Source organism: Phyllobates terribilis, unplaced genomic scaffold, assembly GCF_046119375.1.
Source record: "Phyllobates terribilis strain yellow unplaced genomic scaffold, ASM4611937v1 Scaffold_12__6_contigs__length_324123572, whole genome shotgun sequence".
Classification (NCBI taxonomy): Eukaryota; Metazoa; Chordata; class Amphibia; order Anura; family Dendrobatidae; genus Phyllobates; species Phyllobates terribilis.
Window position 1 is genome coordinate 218719376 of NW_027362772.1, and position 19062 is coordinate 218738437.

The 19062-nt window shown below is 42.9% G+C and overlaps 1 protein-coding gene across 2 annotated transcripts in view; it reads right to left on the reverse strand.

The window, feature by feature from the left end:
- Positions 1–348: 348 nt before the first annotated feature.
- The window catches only part of BCL9L (BCL9 like), a 57529-nt gene continuing 38815 nt past the window's right edge, over positions 349–19062 (reverse strand). Inside the window, exons 4-8 of one of the 2 annotated variants that reach the window (XM_073656669.1) lie at positions 16164–16368; positions 13968–14052; positions 8549–10073; positions 6451–6615; positions 349–5422 (exon numbers count right to left, since the gene is read on the reverse strand). In XM_073656669.1, the coding sequence (XP_073512770.1) occupies positions 4524–5422; positions 6451–6615; positions 8549–10073; positions 13968–14052; positions 16164–16368 (2879 nt within the window). In that variant the 3' untranslated portion in view covers positions 349–4523. The remainder of the gene's footprint in view (positions 5423–6450; positions 6616–8548; positions 10074–13967; positions 14053–16163; positions 16369–19062) is intronic. The other variant, XM_073656670.1, reaches the window with a different exon arrangement.

A 19062-nucleotide genomic window follows, 5' to 3' on the forward strand; every position in this document is an offset into this window, starting at 1 on the left:
AATATTAATGATATAAAAGTGATGCAAAAAATTAAAGGCCAGATCCATTAAAGTTTTTACACCAGAATTCTGGCATAAAAGCTTTAAAAAGCCACAAAAATCTAGACCTCCAGTGGCTCCTGTTTTGATTATCCGGCCTGGCACGACGTTATCACTGTGGCATAATGCACATGTAACGTTGCGCTAGGCCGTCTAATAAAAATAAGGACTCCAGTAGAGGGCCATAGATTACGGAAGTGGCCGATGAACTGGTTGGTCGATTTGCACCATCTTAGGCGATTGCTATTTCTATCCGTTCCTAATGCTCATCATCAAATGGCGTACAAAGATTAAAGACGCAGGACACAATTTACACATTTCATATCCTGTATTTACATTATTTTCAAAAATGTTTTCACATTTAACTGCTTTAATAAAAAAAAAAAAAAAAAAAGAGAAAAGGAAAAAAAAAAGAGAAAAGCCACACTCACAAAAAGGTATACATAGGAAGAGACAGCACGGTACAGAGACATGACACTGCACCAACTGCACAGCTTCTTCTCACCAGAAGCAGCTCTTACTGCTAATGACTCAATTTGGCTTTTCAGAACGTGGTGGATGGCAATGAATGGAGACATCACATGATCTAAAATACCAAAACACCTGAACATCTCAAGTTATATGAACATTGCGTTACAAGGCCATGGGAGTCATGGAGTTGAAAACTTCAGGGTTAACAGAAGAGTTTAGAAGATCCACGGGGTTTTATTTCTCTGCAGCCAAAATGAGGACGTCAAACACTAAAGCAGGGTAATGAGGCCTGGATCAGTCGTTCTGAAAGCATGGTAATTTAGGGGTACTGAGAGCGTTCTGTACAACTCCCATATCTATGGACATTATGTATAGGGCAGCCTAATGCTGGAACACGAATGATGTCCTCCAGCCCAGGGACAAAATGTAATAAGTGATGGGTTACATGAAGTAATATTATCGGGAGCCATTCCTTTATGCTTGTGAGCAGCACCAATCAATCCGATAGCAGGTTGGAGGGTCTTAGATTACTCCAGCACATGGTCATATGGTAGTCCGAGGAGCATTGTTGCCACTCATTGATGACACAAAAAGGACCCAAGACCAGTTGTTCTAGAGCACAAAAAGGAGGCCACCAGGTAATATAACTCCATAGACTCCTCAAATATCAAATTTGCCCCCGGGCCATGGGATCGCTATAAGGTGCCCTTTCTCTGATCACAGATTTGTGTTTCAGTTCTATTGAAATCCAATCCATCAATCTCTAGCTGATCCTATCATGTGCTACCATTGCGCCTAGAAGCCGTTTAGATCTCAGTAGTCCGTGATAGATCTTAGGACTGATCACTTTTACTTTATCCAGAAAACTTTGACGGGAGTCCCTTATTTATTGTTAGAGAAGAAGCACACTGTGGTGGTACCATGTAAAAAGACATTGAACAATTCGTTACAGATTGCTGCCTACGAATGGATGCTTCCGTTCAGTATGGGCTTAGCCTAAATTGCCTAACACACTATTTAGAAGTGCTGTAAAGTAAGATGCTAAAAGAGGAAAACTACTTAATGGATTATGGAAGACTTTACATATGTGACTAAGACTAATTGATCAGGGGGTCTGCAAAAGAGCTATCCATCTATGGACCTGCCCACTCTGAGGCATCTAAACCACCAGCAAAGCTAAAAGAGGCCATATGAAACGCTTCTCGTTAGTGAACTGTCTTTTCAGAAGTGGAGCATGGCTTATTTCATTTGTTGCCATGATTGAGGTTGCAAGTATCCAAGTGGGTGCAGCACACCTTCAAAGTGAGATTTGATGAGGCATGTCAAACTCTCTAAAGCAGGAGGTGTCATACTTGTAATCCCATGGTCTCTACTTGCAACCCCCATCCTGTGAACAGAAACACAGATTATCACACAGGTAGATGATAAGCTTTGTGATAATAAGTCCAGAATGGATGCTGTGCCAAGAATTATAACTATTCTCCAGGCAGCTTCCATAGACAGCACCCTCAGGAGGTGGCATTGTCGCTCTTGTGAATTGTTGAACATGAGAAAACCAGTCTCCACTCTCTGGTTATAAAGCAAAGGAGCCACCAACGTCATAGCCAAGAGCTGCTGATGGCTCCTCCTGCAAACATTATAGGGACGATAAATGGAGAATAAAGTAATTCAGGGAGAATTCCTAAGGAAGATCGATGATGCCTGGATGGAAAAATGGAAAAGGGACAGGGTCTCTTGTGGGAAAAAATAATACCTGGAGGAAAGGGGGGGAAGAAGTAACACCTGAAGAGAGAAGACATCTGGAGAAGGGAGGCAATGATTAATGATTGCGGGGATATTGGAAGGAGAATACAGGGCAAAAATGACACCGGAAGTGGGAAATGATACTTGATAGGAAGAATTGAGATAAAACCATGAGGAGGGAGGGATAGGGAGATAATACTTGGAGAAGTGAGAACTGAAACCCAGATAAGGAAGAAGGTAATACCAGAAAAAGGAGGGGCAGATCATACTTCAAAGTAATGGAGAACATTTTCGGCCCTGTATGGTTGTGGTCAAACCTAAAAGGCAACAAGGGCACCAGGTAGTATCCAATGGAAAGCCTGTCCTACTTGGAGCGCTCCTCTATGTCAGTATGGGCAGGACAATGTGGTGGGAAGGTCAAGAGCATTAACTGGCCATCACAAGGAATGCAACAAGATCACCTATGAAAAAAAAACACTGTTCCCTGGCCATAACTCTTCTGCGCCCAACACATGTAGTTCAGGTACTGGGGCTAGGATGGGAATGGTTGACACCTGATCTGACTGTGGATGTGGAGTTCCTCCAAGGCAGGGACTACAATGTTACTGTACCACATACACTGTAAGAAGTACATTGTGAAAAGCCCCCGACTACTTGTGGCACAAGGCTGTCCTATCTGTCTCCCAACAACTGTACATGACTTCACTTTCATAGTAAACTGGAGAAGAGAAGATAGTAATCACTTGGCTCCCAGCGTGATATAGTACATACGATAATGTAGAGTAAATAAGCCCACAGTAATAACGCCAACTTCAATAAAAGGAAATAAAATTGATGCTTTGTGCTTAAACCACTCTAGAAGGTCTCACATTTTAGGCATCAAATGTTTTATTGTGGCCCCTTGAAGGAGCAGAATCTATCGAAGACCAAAAAAATGGTTGTACACCGCTGCTCTAAAGAAGCTGACCTGGTGACAGGCTCTCAAATACATGGGGGCCAGGTAATGAAGGTAACAAAGAGAAATGTTAGAGAAAGGAGAACGAACCATGGGAATGACACAAGACATAAAATTAGAGCAAGGAAACATACAGCATTTTCAATAAAGCATATCACCAGCAAGCAGATATTGAAAAAACAGAAGGTAAAAATCTACAGCAATACAATATGGGTATAAACAGTTTATATGCTAAACATTGCATTGTATTTTATCCAAAATTCTCTAAAAGCGTACAACAACTGACCACCAAAGCAGGCTGTGATCTACCAAGCAAGAATCAATGACTGAAATGTATATGGGTATGAGGATCAGAATATTAAAAATGGAAACATTATTGGTAAAAAAGGGAAACTGATGAATAATATATGAAGAATAGTTTTATAGAAAGAGAATTTGAAGTAATTAGACAATGGGTAAAATTAAATTATGGTTTAATTATGGATTGATTAATTAATGGTGTTGTTTCAAAGACACTGATGGCCAATACCTTAAGAATATGTCATTAATGCCCAATCGCTAGGGGACTGATCACTCACGATCAGTAGAACCAAATAACAGCAGTGGTAGGAAAGCAGCATGCAGCTTAGTCCATCTTTTCTGAGACCATATGGAGGCCAGTGACTAATGGGAGACGATGTGGCATTGAGAAAAATTCAAGAACAATCAATAGGAGATGGACAGGCACATAGCCTTCCTAGCCCTGCGGCTACTTTGTACTAGCAAGCAGGGGCACAGTGGTCAACCACCACCGACTGTACATCGATGACAAATCCAAGCGATGTGCTACCAATAACTGCTCTGAGACAACCACGAAGTATAGAGCTTTCGAAAAAGCCAACAATTCACACAGTAGTTTTATTACAGAAAAATGTTTTTGTGCTCGCTCATCTTTTGAAAAATGGTGAATTGTACAAGTAACAGTCCCCACAGTCCTGCTTTCAAAAAGGACATATCTTAATCTGCTAGGACTTTCCAGAAAAAAAGAAATGCTGGTATATACCAAAGCCAAATTGAACTATGATTTAGAAGGATCTTCTCTTTCAAAGGGATTGTGTGGAAAATATACGAGTCCTTCTTCAATCATAACATACACTGCAGCTCAGGACACACATCAAAACCGGACAACCTTTAACATTTTCTTTGCTTTAGAATTTCTGACACTGAAATGTGATTTTTATCCAAGGAAGCCACTATAAACTGTTCAGCCGTGAGAGCCATCTTTAAATGGAATCATGGAAGGAAGAACTAGGTTGGTGCTAGTGAGTCTCTGACACTAAAATGGTAAGTGTCCTGGGATATATGTATCCAAGGATATACTACGCTGTCTCATTTGATGTCCAACCATCATGCTTTGTTGTCCATGCAAATGCCCACCAAGAGCACTCTGTGGTGACAACATACCGGAACTTTGGGTGTACATCTCTCCGGACACACTCCGCTGCTTCATTAACATGAAGTTCTGTTGCGCCGTCTGAGATGGAGGCGCCATTCCTGTCCTACCCATAGGGTGCAAAGGTGGCATTCCCAGGGCTCTCTGTGGGCCTGGAAGACTTGGGCCTGAACGGCCTGAATGTTGCTCAACCATCATATTCTGCAGGCCAAGGAGGTGCATATTAGCAGGGTGTGGTTTTGGGGGTTGGGTACTCCCCTTGGGAAAGTACTGCAGAGTGCTACTTGGCTTCTCAGATGGCATGATACGGGACAAGTCAAATTCTGGAATGCCACTGGGTGACGGCCGAATTACTTCTCCTAGCTCTGGGTCCGTAAGCACGGCAGTAAGAACAGGGCCATACGGTTCTGATATCCTGGGTGGCAGGCGAGGTTGATTCGGTGTTTCATCTGGATAGTTTTGCTGCATGATGTTATTTCCACCTCCTTGTTGTAAGGGTGGATTATGTGGTGGCCCAGGCTGCAGACGTGGTGGGAAGACCAATGGGTTGGAGGACATCATTTGTGGACCAGGACAGCAAGAGTCCTGGTTCACAGCAGGAATCATCAAAGGTGTCTGAATAGGGTTGATTGAGGGGTGCATGGGTGGACCAGGTGAACTGAGCATTGAATTGGGAGGTTCATGGGAGAGTGGCGGCTGTCCTTGGAGACCAATGTTTCCTATTGGACTTTGTGCAGAACTTAAATTTAAATGCAGAGAGATCGGAGGATTCATCCCAGGGCCTGAAACAAATAAGAGATCACCAGTCAATATAGATTTAGAAATCACACTCAACTTCCTCACATGCACACACTGTCAGCAATAGACACAGGACAAACTAATATATATCCCTGTCCAGATCCCAACCAAAGAGTCAGAAGGAATGGGCACTTGTTTTCTATTACATTTATGCAAGATTATTTTTTAAATTAACATCATCCCTTTTCTTCCCACATCCCTTTAACATAAAGGGTTGTCCACTACTTTGGATAGGTCATCAACATCAGATCAGTGGGGGTCTAACACCTTGGCTGTTTGCACCACTGGATTTTTATTTGAAGCTTCCTCCACAGGAAGGGTGGGTGGGGAAACTAACCCCCAAAAAATGGCAGCCTGTTCCAGTCATCTGTCCCCCTGCACAGCCTTCCAGTGGGCTCACGAGGGAAGGCAGGAACCTTTCTTCATGTTATCACCCATCTTACCAATCAGAAAAAATACGTTCTCATATTGGCACATTTAAAAAGTGGAAAATTCTAATAAAAAGATTGAGAAGATGGATGGTACATAGAGTACACCAAAAAGAAGTTTTTCTTTCAGTTCTAGCGGTTTTAGGATGACATTTTTCATGTAGACATAGGCATGACTAGCACTGGCATGTATTACCCCTGCATATCTTTTTATGTTATCTTGAAGATCTCAGACTCTTAATGGACTCACTTTGAACAAATCTGCTTTGTGTGAATTTACGTTTAGCCACAAACACTGACAAAAATGGCATGAAGGCGCCATCAGTATAAATGCCAGGTGCCTATTTCTACAGGGTGCCAGGATAATACATGGGCATGTAGGTAGGATTAGGGTATGGTTTCCAGACAAAACTGCATGGCGGTCTTGAGTGTAGACTGCTGGGTGAAATTTTACAATATTTGGGAGTTTATTATATTAATATTTCAAAAATCAGCTTTCATTAGCATGGGTCAGAAGTGTGAAAATTGGCTCAGTTTTCAGAGAAACAAAATTTTCAAGTAGCACTGGCAGTGAAAATTCTCACCTTGCTGGCTACCAGGTGGAAGGAGGACTCGATCTGGTAGTAGATCATCATCAGATGTAGCAATAGTTTTAATAGCATTGTGATACAATGGAGTGGTGCTGGGCATGGCATACTTAGACATCTGAGACATCATCAAGGATAAAGGATTCGGGGTCGGTGTACCATCTAAAAAAAATAATTAGATTATGGTCTGTATAATGTACTATGAAGTCCTAAAGACAAAGTATACTTCTCTGTAGGTGTGCACTGACATTAGCATTCATAAAGCTTAAAACGCTTGTCTAGGACTGTGATATTGATCACCATTCCTTAGGATAAGTCATCAATTTCATATTGATGGGGTCCGACACCCGGCACCCCTATTGATCAGCTGCTACTAAGTTCTGCGACTGTCAGAAGTACATAGTATAGAAAGCCAGAACCAGAGGGTGCAGTTGATTTTCTCCAGCAGGGTTAAAAATACTAAGAGGGGTCTTTTTTAAGAGTAATTTTAGCTCGGCAGTTGTACGTCATTTGCAGAAGCTCGAATTTGTAATAAATAGATGTACTCCACTGCACCACTAGTACACTGCAGCGCCACTAATGGCTCTGCAGCACCACTAATGATACAGCAGCGCAAAACAGAAGCAGTGATTAGTACAGTGGACTATGCCTTTGTATCCTCTTATAAAGATGAACACTGCTGGAATGAAAGCCAAGCAGACTCAAAAGTGACTGCACCTGCCCCATTACACTGAACGGCCCTTTGGTTTCTGTTTTGCATATACATCAGTTATTTTTAATTCTGTTCTGTTACAAATGGATGACAACTGAATGCGTGTCAGGGTCTAAAACCATCCACGTGCCTTGAGATGCATGCACCTTGTGTCCTTCCTCCTGACCTCCCTGTCATAAGTGCAGTTGTCTCCATTTGTTTTTTTTACCTACAACAAAAATAAGTAAACAAACCCGCTGCGGGAGCGGGCAACAGCATGGAGCAGTAGGAAGAGGGCGCTGAAAGGGGGTCTCAGCAGAGAGCGAGGAGGTGGAGCATTGCTCCGCACAGAGATGGGCACTTAATCAGGGCAGGAGAAGTCTGATGCATAGAAATACACAAGAAAAAAAACCCTGTACGTGTCAATGATGCTCACCTAAGTGTTATGGTGACCTCTGGCCGTAACACCACAGATCCTTACACTACTTAGTGGCCATTCTTGGGTATGTCACTCTAGCTCCATTAAAGTGGATAGGAGCTGAGCTCTAGTACCCAAGAGTGTCCACTGTACAGTGCACGGAGCTGCGGTGTTACGGCTTCGTACGGTGTACAGCCTGGTAGCAGCTGATCAGTCTGGAATGCCGAGTGTCAGACCCCCACCAAGCTGATACTGAGGACCTACCCTTTTGATAGATCATCAATATCTTATTCTTGGACAATGCCTTTAAAATAAAAAAGAAAATGTGAAAAGTCATTTACAAACTAAATATAGGATATTTTTTAGAGAAAGATAAAGTGATCATCATTCAACATAGTTTGCCAACTACTGACAATTTCCATATGTAACATAAAAATAGAATATTTAAAAATGTCTCCATGTGACAAAATCCTACATAAAGTGACATGATGTGCAAAAGAAGCAAGTAAACATCCAAAGCATACAAGCATATTAATAGGAGGAGACTTCAGTTTGTTAGGGGAGCCGCTGGGTGAGAGCCCACTAAAGGAGGAGCCCAATTATTGAGATTTAATCGAAACGGGGTAAGGGGAGGGGTGGAGTTGGTGGGAAGGAGCACAGCCATCTGCCCTCCTGCAAATTGGGGAGCTTTTAGATGAGCTGCAGGAGAAGAGACAAGTGGTGACTTGTCCAAGTGTAGGAGATCTAAGGTGGCTAATGATAGGCGATTCCATCTGATTTATGATGATTATAGCTTCTGATTGTCATGTTTACTGAAACAAAAGCTGGTTGGATAAGAACCAATAGATGAGGACATTGGAAAGTGACTGGGTCGTCATTTGCTCCCCCCCACACAAGCCTGTGATCTGCCCCACACATTTCTTGCAGCATGTTGTTGTATGTGCCCTGATCATGGGGAAAGCCTGTATGACTTTGAGAAAACTGACCTTGAACTACCATCTTCTGGCCACTGCCTGTCATTCCACTGCCATTTTGTACTCGTGCTGTTCGAACCAGCTCTTCTGATCCTACTCCTGCTTGGGAACTTATTAGCTCATTCCTCATTTTCTGGGACAATAACATCTGTTGATGAGGTGTCATCTGAAGGTTAAGGTTCATATTCATATTGACACTCATGTTCATATTCAGGTTTCCACCTCCTCCTACTGACTCAAGTTCACGGCCTGGTCCTGGACGTCCCATGGTTGGGCTTACCATGTTTCGAGACCCTCCAAAATCCATGCCACCACCCAACCCATCTCCTTGGAACATAGAAGGGTCACCTGGACGCTGTTGGATGATGACTCGTTCCATATCAATGCCTTGTCCACTGGGTACTGACAACTGTCTCTGTATAACAGGTGAACGTTTCTCTATGAGCTGTTGTCTCAAAAACTCATCACGGGAAGAAGTGTTTAAAAATCTCTCCACTTCTCCTTGACCTCCCCCAGGGTATGCCATTCCACTTTGTGGAAAACTACCTTGTCCTCCACCCATATCTTCAGGCCATCTACCTGTTCTTTGCATGACTCCCATGCTGTCCATTGGTATATTTTGCACAAGTCCATATCTTCCTGGAAACCTTGGACCCTGGAATGGCATCCCTGCTCCTCTCAGCTGAATGCCTTCCTGGGCCTCGAGAGATCCAGGCAACCGATTACCAACCCATTGTTCACTAGGCTTATTGTGGTAAGGTGGAGGAGGTCCCCTGAGCATCAGATCAGGTGCTGACCTCCCATGTATTGTCATGTGATCTTCCTTCCTCCTCTTTTCTGCATAATATTCCTCCTGAAGCTTTCTCCATGCGGCCTGTTCTGGTGTAAGACTATCTTGTCCCAACCTCTGCATCATAAGACTCATTTGATGACCCATGTCTGGTCCCGATGGAGGACCTCCCATTTCTTGGTCCATCACTGGACCTCCCAAATTTTGAGTTTGTGCGATCATAGATTGTAAGGGTTCTTCATACTTTTTTATTGGAGTTGGTGGGTTTGAAGGGACATGAGGTTGAGGATGAGAAGGTACAGATCCTTCTACTGGACTTGTGTTGTGTCTTAATAATGACTCACTGTCTGCACCACTTCGAAGTAACAGCCTTTCTATGTCTCGCAAAGTTTGAAGCGATCGTTCCCGATGCTCAAGTTGCTCTCTTGAAAGAATCTCGGTGTTCAGAGTCCCAGTGGTCTCTTGCGTACTTTCCAAAAGTCCAGGGTCATCAACAGGTAATGGGACAGAAGTTGCAGGAGGTGGATTGGAGTGGCTACTGGCAGGTCGGCTATTTCCCGCTGTGTTTGGGGTCAATTCTTGTTTTGTCTCCTCCACTGAAACTTCAGCTTGGAGCACACTAGGTGGAGCCTGGATAGGCGCACTTGTTGGATGGCTGGCTGGTGCAGGTGAAGTAGAAGGTGGTAGTGTGGGCACAGAATCCTCTACTACAGCTTCTGGAGTGATTGACGGTTTTGGAAGAGTTTCCTGAATGAATGGAGACATGTGTGAAAACATAGTTAAATGATTTAACTTCACATATCACATCAATTCTGTAGGCAGCTGTCAAAGTTCAAATTGAAGGACTTGTTTTTGCTTAAAAGAAAGACTACACAATACAATATAATATGAACATCTTAAATTATGTCCGATTCCTAAAATATGTTCACATGCTCTTCTAGTAAATGGAGGTGGAGGTTTTGGGGACCTTTTAATAACAAATTAGTAGATTTGTATTAAATTGGCCAAAAAAACAAAACCAGACAATTCCCCAACACTGAATATAGCGTTTAATATAGAACGCATTGGAAAAGTCATAACAAAAGTAATGATAGCTGGCCATTTGTCTTGCGTTCCCTATGAAGGGCGGAACTGCAAACTTTTCAGCTTTAATACGTTATTAAAATATATGAACAAATAACTGTCAGAAGTGATCAGAATGTACACATTTATTCCCCATAGTCACGCGGGATGCTCAGCGAACACTATCCAGTATAAAATATGTGCAATGTTAAAATAGAATACCCCTTTAATGTAATAATGGTTGCACCATCATTTGCAGCAAGATATGCAATTCAATGACCTGTTAATGATCTATGACTAACATCTTCTATAGCCTGAACCTCCAACTCACTTCTCCAAGACTTCTCTTTTGCTGCTCCAGTTCTCTGGAATGCACTACCTTAGACAATCTGGTTAATTCCCAGGGTCCACAGTTTTATGGGTTCCCTAGCACCACATCCCTTTAGACAGGTCCATCTCGTCATTTTACTAATTAATTATTCTCTGTTCTCCCTTCCTGTTCAGAATGTGGTCCCTTCTATCATCTATTCTCACACCTCCACTTTGTATTTAGACATATACAGACACAGGCAGGTGACCGGCTCATGCAGATTTACATATAGGCCCTATTTATTATATTGCTGGCTGGACCATACATGACAAGCACTTTATTTTTACCTTTTGTGTCGCCCCCATTTCCTCATAGATTTTAAGCTTGCGGTCACGGCCCTCACTCCTCTTAGTAATGGTAAAATTATGTGTGACTTTGTAATGTCAGATATTGTCTGTACATGAACCGACTGATTTGTACAGTGCTGCAGAATATGTTGGCGCTATAGAAAGTAAATTCTTATTAAAATCGCATTATGTTTGTTGGGGAAAGTCTGATATCCTGAGAATGAAGGAGGCACAGCAATGGAATAGGGTGGCTTCCCTTTAACTCTTTCATCCTGCACAGGAGCACTCCAGACACTTGGACTTTCAGGTGACTGCAGTACAACCCCATTAAAGGGAATATGTCACCCCCCTGGGCGACATCAGACCTCTACTATGGCCATACAGGTGATAGAAAAGTAAATCCATATTCCTCCCCTCCCCTGCACATCACAGGGCCCTGCTCAGCCTCCCCTCCCGCGCAAAACGCCGCTCCCATGGAGCGCACTTTGTTTCCCTCCGGCCCCGTTTGGCTGCGTACTGCGCCACAGCCTTGTATTGCGCAAGCGATGGTGAATCACTGAGACTTCCGTTCCGCTGGCAGTACGCAGCCAAAAGGGGCAGGAGGGAAACAAAGCGCGCTCCATGGGAGCGGCGCTTTGCGTATGCGCGGCAGGGCACGTTACAGGGCCTGTCACAGGGCCCTATGACGTGCAGGGAAGGGGGGGGGGGGAATATGTAATTTAGCACAGAGGTGGTGATTTTGGGGAACAGTAAGCAGATAGGAGGGGTTTGCTTGGTATCCCCCGGACGCCAAGCCTCTGCAAAACAGACTTTATGAAACCTGATTTCTCTGCAATCAGACCTCTGCTATGGGCCATACAGGTAAGTATAGATTTACTTTTCTATACCCTGTATGCCCATAGTAGAGGCTGATATTGCCCAGGGGGGGAGGGGGGGGGGGTCACACATTCCCTTTAAATTGGTTTTCGCCCCTTTCTTTTACTTTAGGTACAGGTATGCTATGAGAAACCTGTGCTTGCAGGCTATGCTTTACGCGATCTGGCCAGCTTCAGTCCTTCGGGACTTCTCTCATGCTGCAGAGGCAAAGCGGTCTCCGCTAGTAGCATTGGAGAGCACACAGTTTAGGCTGGCCTGTCAATCTTCAGAAATGCACCCCTACCTGGCAATCAGGAGGCAGAGGAGGGCACACTCCTGAGGACAAATGATTAGAGCATAGATGGCAGCCATCAGTCATTGCTAAAAGGGACAAGGGAGGTGCACCCCTCATAAGTACAGCAGCCATATAACTATACAAGGGGCAATATATTCAGGAGAATTTTCCACAAAATTTCCATTCCCTAATCCCTTCTAATTATGTATGCAATGTAGTGTAAGTATTAACCACTTCATGGACACAAGCACAACTGTACATCCGCGCTGGGGTGACCACGTGTAGATGGGACTCCACAAGTGGCTGATGCCGACTCTATTGAATAGCCGCCAACTGTCACCATCAGCTGTGGCCGAAGTTCCCCTTAGTTTCTGACAGTGGCGTTGAAATGACATCACAGCCAGTGCAGGCATGTGCCGGATCCCACCAGCGCCCCGTAACTCAGAGTGCCGATGTGTTAGTATCAGGGCTGTGGAGTCGTGGAGTTGATGTCCATTTTGGTGGAGTCGGAGCCCACTTTAGTGGAGTTGGTATAAAATGAACCGACTCAGACAATATATAATAAATTGGGTCAAGTAGTTCAATGCAGTTTGTGGGGAATATTTTTTCATAAGAATTTGGGAAAGTTATAAAATGTCCTATAAATGTCTGTCCTATTCCTGATCTAAGGGTCTAGACTTTTAGCTGAGATGAATCTGTGCTACAGTAAATTAATCACTTAAACATGAGCCGTGTATGAGGGAGTCTGAGTCGTGGTCATGGAAATTGAGGAGTCGGAGTTGTAGATTTGGCTTACCGACTCCACAGCCCTGGTTAGCATGACAGCCTTCCTAAGGCCCCCGGCCCAGTCATGTCACTGCCATATTGGTCCTCCACTGAAGCTCAGCTGTGGTATTGAAGTATATACTAGAAGCGATTGGACGATCACAGGTTCAAAGCCCTCTAAGGGGACTAACAAAAAGTGAAAATTTTTCACCACACTTGGAATTTTTTTTCATGTTACGCAGTATATGATAAAATGAATGTTGTCATACAAAAGTAAAACTCGTCAATCAAAAAAAAAAAACCAAGAAAACCCACAAGCCCTCATACAGCAATGTCCATATAAAAAAGTTAAGTCTCCTGGGAAAAAGAGTAGAAAAAAAAAAATGAAAGCGCAAAAACAAAAAATTGTCCAGTTCTGAAGTGGACAAGGTATTTATCGTTCGCGGCCTTCTCTAGTTCCCAGCTCTGCTCTGGTCTCCTACTGTCCCATGTTTCCGCTCTTAGGCTTTTCCGATCACTTCAGTACGAGCCTCCACAGATCTACACTGAGAAGGCGACTCCAGGCCACGTAACCCCCAGTGTGAGCCAGACAGTCTGATCTCAGGTCATATGGGCCAGAAAAAGACTGGAGCAGAGCAGGAAACCGGTGAAGAGGAGGGATATCGGAATGCAACTTTTGCCGAGACATCTTCTTTAATCTGTTTCTATATATGATACAGCTGATAGAGTAGAGTCCTGTACTGAAGAATATGACCCCGTCTATATGATCAAGGCCTCCATAAGATGCCCGTAATAACCAGCCACCCATTTATAATCTGACATCATGTGGGGGGCTCTCAGGTGGGCTTATTCTGAAGACCCCACAGGTACATTCCTCCTTCAGCCCAATTTGTTATACTTTATTATCTTCAATAAAAATTTTGGTATTTTCCACCTCTTCTCTTCCCACAGGGAAATGAAATGTGTGTGTAAGCCAATAAACATGGCACGTGATCTAACCACAGTACCTCATCCAGCTTGGCTCGAGGAACATTTTGCTGGTGGTAAAGCAGAATGGTATCTGCTTGGCCTTGTAAAACAGCTTCGGCCGCCCTGTGAAGAAGGAGGAGGGAATGAATCATTTCATTAAACATTAATACCCTCTGTTTCTTCCAATTATCTGACTGTTTGCATGTGAAGAGATATCTCTTACTTGTTAAATGTTGAAATATTTGAGAAGAAATACATCTTTAGAGAGGAGCAAAAAAATGTCCAAACTCAGAATAAATGAGAAATAGTGAAAAAAATAATACAAGAAACTCAGACTATTGATTGTGTGCACTGATAAGAATTGTTATGGCCAAAGTTCTTTCTATGTAGTTTACATAAGTTTACATACACCTGAGCCATGGTCATTAACACTCAGAGTTTCCCAATTCTTGACATTTCACCCTAGTACACACCTCCTCTGAGGTCAGGGATCTCAGCTTTTATTTCTTTACTCACATTCCTGACAGCTCACAAGTTTACATACATGTGGTTAGGATTTGGTAGCATTGTCTAACTGATGTGAAACTTTTGGGACAGCCTTCCACAACCTTGCGCAAAAAGTTGCTGGAACTTTGGTCCATTCCTCCAGACAGATCTGGTCAAGTTATTAGGCTCCTTGCTTTCACAGACTTTTTCAGTTCTGTACATAAATTCTCTATGGGACTGAGGTCAGGGGTTTTGAGATGGACACAATACCTTCATTTTCTAGCCCTTAAGACATTTAGACATTTGCTATTTTTGGAAGGCCCACTTGAGTTCATCAATGCCTACACATAATTTTCCATCCTCATAATGTCATATTTTGTGAAGTGCACCACTCCCTCCTGCAGCAAAGCCATTCTATCCCCAGAACTTGATGCTGCCACCCCCGTGCTTCATGGTTGGGATAGTGTTCTTTGCTTGCAAGTCTACCACTTATTCCTCCCTACATAACATTTTGGCAGAATGGTTCCATTTTTGTTTCATCATCGCCCCAAGGAACATTTCTCCATAAACTAAACAGCTTTGTCCCCATGTGCAGCTGCAAACTGTAACTTGGCTTTTTGAGGGGGCTTCTTCCCTGCTGAGCAGTCCTTCAGGGTCATGTCTGTTTCCTCCAGCATCTCCAGACGGGCGTTCAAGGTTAGCACCAAAGAATCGCATCTCCTTGCCGAATGGTCCCATGGTGGTTAGACTCACTGATTATTTTTGCACTGATGAATGTTGTCCTTCGAGCGTCTGGAAATTGCCCCTAAGTGTGTACCACACTTGAGGACGTCCACTTTTCTTTCATCAATGTTTAGGCTGATTTTCTCTGGTTTTCCCATGATGTTATGCAAAGAACCAAATCGATCTTGTAGGTCACCTTTGTTCAGGCGGAAATTAAAAGTCTGCAGTCACTATGACTGAGGACTGCCAAACTGTGCAATACACACAGTTTTAACCTTTCACAACACTTGGCATTCCCCGTGCTCATTAGCCTCCCCAGTGACACCATCAAGGGGTGCCGATAGGTTGCTATGGCTAAAGACCCCCACGTCTATCATGACGGAGCTCCTATGAAGACCAACCTGCGTCTGAGCTTCATAAGGGTTTGTGATTATTCCTGTAGTATTGCAGTATATAGTACAAGTGATAAGATTTGAGCTTGCTATTGTCTTATCGCTTGTACCACTCCATTCCTCATCCCTTTAATAATAACGAAATAATAATTTAAAAATAAACTGCATCCATGAAAAAGTCTGATAGAAATATAAAAATAAATAATTAACCTGATCGGTAAATGCCAGGAAGCTACAAAAGATGTAAGTGCCAGAATTGTGGGTATTTTTGGTCATCATAATGGTGCAAAAAATGCAATAAGAAGAGATCAAAATGCATCTTCCCCAAAATTGCAACACAAGCAAAAAATGTTTTTTTAAATTATACATGAAATCATCATTATAAACATTTGTTGGAAAAACTGTTCATGACATATGCAAAGTAGACTTCATAAACTACTATTTGTAGACCCAGAATCCGTGGGGGCAGGTGACACATAAGAGTTTTAATCACTTCAACCTCAATGTATGTAAACTTATGGTTTCAAATGTATAAAACCGTTTAATTTACTAATTTCCAGGTTATAATATTGTATTGCTTGTACAGCACTTAAGCCATTCACTACACTGACTAGTAATGACATGACGACTTACGTGTTTGCCAAATACGTTGTGAAGACATAAACGTATTGTGAGGGAGCCTTGGACGGACCTCCTGGCCCTCCTCCCTCTCCATGTACGTTTTGGTTAGCCCCATGAGGCGTGCTGGAAGAAGTGGAGTCACTGAGTCCTGGAAGGGAAGCGGATCCTGACCCAGGTACTGTGGGGGCGGATATCGCAGAATCACTGACACTACAGTCTGACAAGATGAAGAGAGAAAACAACATTTAGGACATGGCACCATATACATCCTATATCCAAAACTAAAAGTATTTCCAAGCAGTGCACACTACTGTGGAAAAAGATTTTGGCAGGTATAGAAAAAATACTTTCAAAAACTGTCTTTTGTTAATTGACAAAAATAAACTAAGTGGATGAACAAAAGAAAAATCTGAATCACATCAATATTTAGTGTGACGGCCCTTCGCCTTCAAAACGGCAAAGTAACAGTTCTTCTAGGTACACTTGTCACTTGCACACAATTTTTGTCGGGAGATTATTCCAAACATTTTGGAGAACTACCCACAGATCTTCTGTGGTTGAAGTTTTTGCAAATCCTTCTGTCTCTTCATATAATCCCAGACAGACTGGATGATGTTGAGATCAGGGCTCTGTGGGGGCCATATCATCACTTCCAGGACTTCTTGTTTTTTCTGACATTGGTTGTAATTTTGGGGTCATTGTTGGAGCAAATAAAACGCCTTCCTGATGGTATAGCATGATGAGTGAGTATCTGCCTGTATTGCTCAGTATTGAGGACACCATTAATCCTTAGCAAATCATGCAACTCCATTGCCAAAATGCAGCCCCAAACTTGCAAGAACCCTCTACCATGCTTCAATGTTACCTGCACACACTCACTATTGTACTGCTCTCCAGCCCTTCATGAACAGCCTGCCTGCCTTCTGTTACAGCCAAATAGTTCACAGTTTTAGGCTGTGTGCCCACGATGCGTTTTTTAAGCGTTTCCGCAGCGGCAAAAAGGCAGCAGAAACGCTTAAACACATGGTAGAAGGCCTGCCATGTTCCCCAATGATAATCCGCATGTGCTGTGCACATGCTGCGGAAATTTCCACTGCGGATTATCATTGCAGAAAAAAATACAGCACTACCAATTATTTTGCGGAAGCGCTGGGTTTTCGCCGCCATTGACTTGCACTAGAACGCGCCAATTCCGCAAGACTGCATCTGTACTTGCGTAATTGGCGCGTTCTAATGTGCGGATGGTACCTGGGTGTAGAGGAGAGGAGAGTCTCCTCCACACCCAGGTACCATTAAAAGCTGCAAAAAAAAAAGAATAAAATAAAAAATAAAGATTATATTCACCTTCCGACGGCCCCCGGACTCCTTCCCTGTGCTTGTCGATAGATCGCGCAGGACTAAAGGACCTGCGGTGACGTCACAGTCATGTGACGGCAGGTCCTTCAGTACAGCGCACCGCGATCTGCCGGCAGCCATCGGAAGGTAAGTAAAGGTTTATTTTTTATTTTTTGACATTCTCTTGGGTCACACTATATAAATCCATGCCGTTTGCATGGATTTATATAGTGTGACCAAGTTGTCAAGCACTTTCCAAGTGATGCTAAAATCGCTTGGAAAGCGCTTGTCAACCCGCATGCGGAAATGCATGTGAAGAACGCTTCACTTCCGCATGTCCCTGGCAGGAAAAAAGCATGTACAATCCTCATGTACAATCCGCATGTACAATCCGCATGTACAATCCGCATGTACAATCCGCATGCGTTTTTTTCTGCCAGGGAGATGCAGAAACGCTCAGGAAAAATCCGGAGCATTTCTGCATCGTAGACACATAGCCTAACTCATCAGTCCAGGGAACCTGCTGCAATTTTTCTCCACCCCATTTCCCAAGTTTTCATGCATCATATCTGATTTGCTTGGCCTTGTTTCCACGTCAAAGGTATGATTTCTAGCCACAATTCTTCCATTAAGACCACTTCTGGCCAGACTTCTCCAACCTATAGATGTGTGTAGCTGAGTCCCACTGGTTGCTACCAATTCTGAGCTGATGATACTGCTGGACCTCATCGGATATGGAATAGTGGTAATCATGATGTGTCTTTCATCTGTGCACTAAATTTCCTTGGCCGACCACTGCATCTATGGTCCTCAACATTGGTCATATCTTGAGATTTCTTTATATTGAACAGCACATCTTGATAACCCTGTCTGCTTTGAAATCTTTGCCTGGGAAAGGCTTTGCTGGTGCAGTATAACTATCTTGTGTCTTGTTGTTTGCTCAGTCTTGCCATGGTGTATGATCTGTGACATGAAACTGTCTTCCACAACCTCACCTTTGTAGCAGCGTTTGTCTCTTCCTCGCCCAGTTTTAAGCCTCCTAAACATTTATTTCAGTTATTGACTGGGTTTCAACCTATGTATAAAAATGATGATCATTATCGTCGGTTTGGTATAATTGGTTACTCATACACCTGACTATAAGCCTACAAAATACTTGAGATTGTGCAAGTATTCCTAGAGGAAATTATGCTTTGATGTGTTTTGAAGGCAAAGTTGCAGTCTCACCAAAATATTGATGTGATTTACTTCTTTTGTTCATTCACTTTACAATTTGTTAATTCACACAAATACTATATTAAAACACCACTATTTTTGTAAGCACACTTACTTAGCAAAAGTTTTAGGCAGATATGAAAAAATGCTGCAAAATATAGTAAATTATATACAAAACAGTCTATATACTAGATCTGTAGTCCATGATTCCCTATGCCATAGGTGAATTTTGCCTTAGAAAACCACAGAAATAAGATGTAATGATTGTTGGTAAAGGGTCAGTAGAACAACTACAGAAACCTGCAGGCTATCCCCAAATATTAAGGTTAGCTGGCCTATACTCAAGCTTTAGTTTATGGGG